A 7,514-nucleotide genomic window follows, 5' to 3' on the forward strand; every position below is an offset into this window, starting at 1 on the left:
TGAGACGAGTTCTCTATAGGTTATTAAATCAATAAGTAATGGAAAATTTACTGGCAAATATTCATTGACTTAGCATTACACGATAATTTTCTTCTATAGTGCGACTACAGGTATCAATGAACAGGAACTGAACCCAAGGAATTAACCAACCTATTTTCAACGAAACAAGCAGAATTACTGGCTAGTTAGCTTTAAAAAGCAAGACGAACAATTAGCTTTTTACCTCTAGAAAAAACCGTACGGTTAGCAGCAATCAGCGCTCGTCCAGTGAGGCGGACGGTCGAGGATGGCCGGGGCTCTCGGCTCGGGGCTCCCGGTTCATTAGGTCTTGCAAGCTAAAGAGTTACGTCGGCCACTCCCGCTGCGTCAGCAGGCGTCCCTCGTTACCCTAATGACAGCGATTTTGTTCCACTGAAGGCGCACTTTTAGTTCCACGAAACCGTTTAGTGTTACCCGTCGCTAATGGCCTAATGCTTGCTTGTTCCACGGTTATTTCGTTACTTAATCACCTTTATCTAGCGTCGGTAAATACGGCGTTCACTTCGATAGGAGTAGAAAGCCTGGTACCTTTTTTTGTTCCAAATTCATTCTGTAATCGATGTTCCGATGTCTATTAGGGTTAATTAGTGATACGATGTGCGGGTATCGATACTCTGGCATTTGAATAGTTTATCATGCTTTTAACTAAGTTACACTACTAGGAATAACACAGGTACGCAGAAAATTCAAATGGAAACGTTTGTTTGTTAGAAGTACACAGGTAAGATCTTAAAGCCCAGATGGCGCTGTTTTCTGCTTGCATGCAGGTGTCCTGTTTTTTGTCATTTTCATGTGTACTTTTCCTTAAAATACTTAGATATATATGTGTTACGGTAACTTATCATCTAAGAGCATTAATTTCGATATTCCATAAATATTATAACTTACTAAATGATTATATACCTCTACATTGTATTTTGTTTATACAATGTATATATATCATTTAAGTAATAATTTTAACTCTTTTGGCAATATTAAACGTAAGTAGGTGCATATTAAACAATTTTCTCATACAAGGGATTTACGTTCGTATACTGTAGATTTTCATAGGTACGTAGTTTGTACTTACCAACTTTATTGCTTTTTTACAGTAGCCATTACCTGGCTGTATAATACATAGCAACGTCGCATTAAAAGGGTTTTATGAAATAAAACTAGAATAAAACCCATACCTATTTTTTAACACACAATAAACTGGCATTGTCAGCAACCATTACTTTATAAGAAATATATAATTTAAACATAAAATAGTTTTGTTTTTTACCGAACACTTTACTATGATAAAAAGTGAAATTGCTCAATTTAAAAATAATAAACATCACTTCATTGAACCCGACTCCACCCGACTATGTGTCTCAAAGTCACAAGTCAAATCATTTATTTCATTAAGGCTTTATGAACACGTATGAAAGTCAAAAATAATAAATAGGTTTGATTCTAGTTGCCCATTCCAAAAGTAGACTCCTATGGAGAAGAACGGGCAAGAAACTCCATTTGTGGTCGTTTTCATGATTAGAACATGGAATTAGGTAACAGGAACTTTGCCTGAATTAGGACATTATTGAATCTAGGTATAAATTACTTAAAGCTAAATTGAAACTACATTGTCATTCAAAAGTAAATCAATGGAGAATTCCACGTAATTTTACTAGTAGGCTTCAAGGATGCGGCTATTGTATTGTAGCCTTAAGACAGCTAACTATTTATACCTAGAATCTGCCCCTACACTAATATTATTTTATTGAAATAAATAGAATCAGAATTACGTAGATACTAGGTTACCTATATGTCGGTTATCATGAATTAAATACAAGGTAGGATACATAAGATGTAACTTCGGTCGCGATTTCGATAAGACACTGACAGATCGCTCTTAGCGATAAGATCGCCCATTATGTCACCTACTTTAATAAAATTGGTGTATCAGAGTATATATCTCTTTATACCTATCTTAAGAAGTTATCTTCGTTTTGCATAGTAGCTTATTTTGAAGAATATTGAATATTGATTGAGCGTCCCAGCCCGTCCACTAGGGACAGTTACTTGGTACATAATTTGCCTAAGTAGATGCCCACATACGATGATAATTCGTAATAGGTTAGGGATTTGATTGTAGTTCAAAATTAACATTAAAGGAAAATGTAGTGAGGAATCCTGGTCTCAAAAGGATCACTTGAAGAAGAAGTATGGTGATTAACGCTAATTCTTTCTTGCTATGAGAAGTTACCTGTGCTGTTGTAACATTTACAATTATAGTAGAAGGGCCAGAAATTATTAGGGTCTTAAAGGCCTAAAGTTACATAAGTACGAGTAGGCATACCTAATGATGGATGTAGGCAATATTTGTTCTCAGCCGTTCAAACTTTGCATCCGTTTGAATTAAGTAAAAAAAATGGTGCGACTATGTATGAGTGTGCGTCAAGTACTTATGTACTATCACCGCATGGTACTACATGCACATATGTTATTATGTACAGTCGAGGTTTTCCTTTTTATTTGGTTTACCGCGAAAACCCGCCATTTCCTGACTATGATTTATCTTGCGGCCTCTAAGCTGAGGGTCACTTTAATAAATGTATTCGGGAAAGGTGCTCTTAGAATGGATGGGAATATTCTGGATGCAATAATCTAATATACAGAAAATATAGATGTTTCCGACGTGGCAGTATTCAATGTATTACATTATTAATACACTCGCAGCGTCCAGAATTATTGCGGGCCCCTAAGCGCAATCTTGCATCGTGTCATGATTTCTCCCTTCACAGATGAACACTATTTATCAATATGTCTATTAGGGATGGTAATTTATCTGCTAAATCGAATACATTATATACGCACATATGTATTACCTATGCATTTAACTTTATTTAAGTAGATACCATCAGCGAATATTGAAACGTGTACATAATCTTAGTCATGTTTATAAAAGTGATAGTTCACATATGTGCGTCGTATTCATAACGTTTCCATTGCGGTCTATTTGATAGCGCGAGCCTTCACAAAAAAAGTCATAACTTTGGCATTAGGCGGCTAACATACAACATGTTAGAGGTGCTTGAAATACGATGTTTTCCTCCTCAAGTTATTCAGGGAGGGACAAGAAAAGTTCAAATAACCCAAATTAAGGAGTGCAATAAAGAGACCCTTCGAAAAGCCTTGCGGGAGCAATTCATGAAAATGCTAGTCGAACGTTACGGTGAAGATGTTTGAAACAGTACGCATAAAGGGTTAAATAAGGTAGGCCTTACAAAAAAAACTTTTTTCTTTTCAGATACCTAGAAATATTATAAGATCGGTTGGAAGAAACAACTCAAGTGTCAGTTGAATGCAGTCATCAAAACTCGCAGTAAAACAGTTTCAATATTGGCCTGTTTGCTTTATTTAACAACATAGTGGCAAAGATTGTTTCCCGTTCTTATTATTATAACACCATTTCTTTTATTTCGCTTCAATCGCGGAAAAGTACACAAGGCTATAAACTGTATACCTTCATAAGATAGTTATGAATAAAAAACTGCTGCATTGTCGCACAATAATAACTTATCGTTTAAATCATGCTGTCCCTCCTAGAAAGCCCAACAGGGAGCAATCTCAGCCGTACCGACCGAAAAATATAACGCACACTTACAAATACTCGCGTCCTTAAAATAACGTATTAAGGAGCGCCGAGTATGACATAAATAGTGGTGGTGTGGAAGTCAGTTGACTATATAAAAATGAGGTTGTGAGGGATGTAAAAGCGGCGGCAGGGCGCCGGCGCCGCGCCTCTCGGCTCGCATCGCACAGTTCGCAGACAGACCCGGTGGCGCCGGCAGTGCCGCCCAGCCGCGCTGCGATCTCGCACGACACACCACGCTACGTACCCGAGTCACGTGGTGCCGGACTTTCGTCGCTCGCCCCACCAGGTAGCCCGTCTGCACCTGAGCCTCAGGCCTCCCACACACTATGAGTGACACCAATGTGACTGACACTGCGCCTACTTGAGTTTTCGTGTGTGTGTTAACTTACAAGATGTTTTGTTCATATAAAATAAACTCGATAAGTGCTAATGTGATTCTAAGAAATATGTGTCGCCTGTGTGAACTTCAATACCATTTAACATTCAACCCGGCTTAAATTCAAGGAGATTCAAGCGATATTGTCAGAAATGGCTGTATTTTTTAAACGGTGTTTATTTTTAACGGTTATATTTTGGTGGAAAGTAACTAATTTGGCCTCAATTTGTCTGGATAGTTGTGTGTGTACTTCCAACACAACTTTATGTCAACAATGTTCGTATAACATCACGTTGAAGGAATACACAGAGGTGCATCATCAGCTGTCTGTGTGCTGCAATGAGGAGACGCCAGTGTTATGGTCTCAAGAGTATGCCAATAAAACAATAGCCCAAGTAACCGCACATTTTGCTACAACATGTAATGCGAGTATTGTTTACTTCGACATTCCACTACTAGACACGTATTCGCTACAAATAAGAAATAACAGTTTTATTCAAATAAGGATAAATGTAAGAAGACAGAACTTGAGAGAAATTGATTTATCCTCCAATAACTTGCAATACGTTACCAAGGGAGTCTTTAATAACTTCCTGAATCTCCGGAAACTTATTTTAAGCAGAAATAAAATTATTAATATATTTGAAGAGAGTTTCAATGGATTGACGAAATTAGAAACTTTGGACTTGTCAGAAAATAATTTGACTATATTGACGAACGTGTTTACACCACTGAAAAATCTTCAGCATCTCAACTTGAGTAGAAATAACCTCGAGTTTATTCATGAGAATTATTTTAATAATTGGTTATTGCAACACTTAGATGTATCTCACAATAACTTAAGGAAATTAGCGCCTGGTGCTTTACAATTACTACCAAATCTGGCGCGATTGCTACTCACGGATAATCCGCATCTCGGCATCACACAATTGGATACACAATTATTGGTTGGCACCGGCCGGCGGCTGCAACAAATAGATGCGTCAAGAACAGGCCTGCACCAAGTCCCTGAAGCATTTACACATTCAGTACGGTTTCTGTCGCTCGTCGGGAACAGAATATCAAGCGTCAGGTGCGGGGATTTCGATAGTTATCCTTTACTGCAGTCACTAGATTTTTCAGAAAATAAAGTAGTTTCTGTAGAAGATGATTCACTCGGTAGATTGGAGATGCTTCTGTTCTTGAACATAAATAAAAACCTCCTCACAACAGTTCCAAGATCGTTACCAGATGAATTAAAGTATTTATCGATTAATAACAATCTCATCAGGAATTTGTCAATACCCGATTTGAAGAACTTGCCCAATTTGAGAATTTTATTGTTACAAAACAACGACATACATTACATTCAAGATCATGTTTTTGACGACTTGCTTTCGCTGGAAATGCTAGATTTGTCTAACAACCCGATACAAACATTGTCGTGGAGTACATTCGATGGGCCACTATCGCTTCGAGATTTAAGACTTTGTTACTTAAACTTATCAGTGCCAGAACGAGATGGCTCGTTTCCAATGTCGTCGCCGGAGAGCGTTCAAATGTTACATCTGCAGTCCAGTCCCGGCCTGGCCCGGCAATTGCTCGCTGACTCCGCGGCTTTAGCTGCCTTCTCACATTTACAATACCTAGACTTGAGAATGAATAATTTATCGGAGATCAGAAATGATTTGTTATTTTACTTGGCCCAACTTAAAACTTTGAGATTGCATGGCAACAATATAAATTGTAGCGCAGAATTATGGTTAAAAGACTGGATGAACTGGAACAAGAGTTTGTCCAACAGTGAAACTTGTTACTATTCCACTTCCGAAGCTAAAGTTGAGATAACCAAATATAATTGTACATTTCCCGAAACGTTTACTATAAGTGACAGTCTTCCTCCAGTCAACCTGTACAGTACTGAAATGATAAATAAGTTGTTGAGATACTACGGATATCTGAACAATAAAACCGAAAAATCTAATAAATACGGGAACAGTAAAAACAAACACGAATATAAACACGAGATCATGAAAATCAAAAACTTGAAATCTCCTCCGCAGTTTAAAAATACAACCGTAAAGAACACCGATAAACGAGATAACTTTTCCGAATTAGTAAAAGGAATTGAAAGAAATGAAAACAAAATTTCCATAAACGACTACATAAATGAAACAACTATTGTCAAAGCAAGGGAGTCCTCTAAAATTTTGGATCAAAATAAGCTCCAAAACGATCAGCTTAATATTGATCATAGATTTTTAGACATAGAACCGTATTTCTCAGTGCCAACTCGTTATTATAAAAAAGATCCTAAAGATGATGACAACCAAATTTATCAAAAGAATAGATCAGGAAAGCGTTTAAACACGCCACTGAATATAACTAAAAAACTTGAAAGCATAGTCCTTGAGTCCAAATCGAGTCTCGTTTTAAGTAAGAATTTCAGCGAGTCGGAAAATGTGACCGTACAAGAGTTGGAGACTGCACAACCAAAATACAAAATTGAATATTCGCCGTATCAGTCGGCCGATAAAAGTTATGCCCAGTACATAGGCACAGTCGCAGTAATTGGGCTAATAGTGATGTCCTTGATACTATGGCTGAGTTTCCGCCTAAGGTACAGAAGAAGAAACGTGCCCGTTGTCAACACGGAGGCCGAGGACCAAATAGAGGTGTCGAATATCTCCGGAGGGGTGTTGTGGTGACACCTGCGGGCAGCCGACCCCACGCCCTTCGAATACGATTCTCTCCTAACGTAGAACTCATGCAATGTAAGTATACTTATAATTAATCAACAAATCTTAAAGTACTTCATGTAAACATAGATTAATGGAAGCTCGACAAACAACTGACATTTATGAATTTGGGATACATTTAATATTCAGACTGAAGTATAAAAGCAACTAATGGCGGTTCGTTATGAAAAGGTATACATTTAAACATTTAGTATGACAGTGTTGTAGATACAATGCTCTTTTGTTTCAGTTCGAAGCGGTCGGCTGCACGAGGTATGGACGGCGTTTTGTGATATAATTGGACGTACATATTTTTTTATGAAATAAGTACAAATAGATTGGTTAACTGGGCAGCGGGGCTATGAATCGTTTTGTCAGTGTAAATAAATTGTTTTGTTAACTTATGGTGACCGTAGGTTTATAGACCTATTTTTATGTAAAGTCGTTGTAGCATCGTGATTTTAATTTAGATACCTAACCTAGCTGACTTCATCTACTATGCCGTACATAAGGGCTTTTTGTGGTTAGGCTGCAACTTACTGTACATAATTATGATATATCGCAATACGTAATGTTAAGTCACCATATCGAAGATAAGATTCTTGGTGTAGAGTGAATGGTTGTATGTCTATGGCCGAAACTGTATTGCGCAAAATATCGTGAAAGCAGATCATGTCTTCCCTTTAAACCTTGTAATTATAACGTAAACAATTTATCGCGTAACAAGCTCTTCTTAAGTGCCAAAATATTTTATTTCGTACTG

General features: G+C 37.5%; 1 protein-coding gene across 1 annotated transcript; it reads left to right on the forward strand.

Annotated features, from left to right (window-relative positions):
* The first annotated feature begins 4,025 nt into the window (after positions 1-4,025).
* On the forward strand, positions 4,026-6,781 carry LOC124631916 (leucine-rich repeat-containing protein 40-like). The gene has a single exon (XM_047166551.1). It carries the CDS (start codon positions 4,187-4,189, stop codon positions 6,719-6,721), a length of 2,535 nt encoding a protein of 844 aa, XP_047022507.1. The 5' UTR covers positions 4,026-4,186; the 3' UTR covers positions 6,722-6,781.
* The last annotated feature ends 733 nt before the right edge of the window (positions 6,782-7,514 follow it).

This window comes from Helicoverpa zea, chromosome 7 (assembly GCF_022581195.2).
Source record: "Helicoverpa zea isolate HzStark_Cry1AcR chromosome 7, ilHelZeax1.1, whole genome shotgun sequence".
In the NCBI taxonomy this organism is placed as follows: domain Eukaryota; kingdom Metazoa; phylum Arthropoda; class Insecta; order Lepidoptera; family Noctuidae; genus Helicoverpa; species Helicoverpa zea.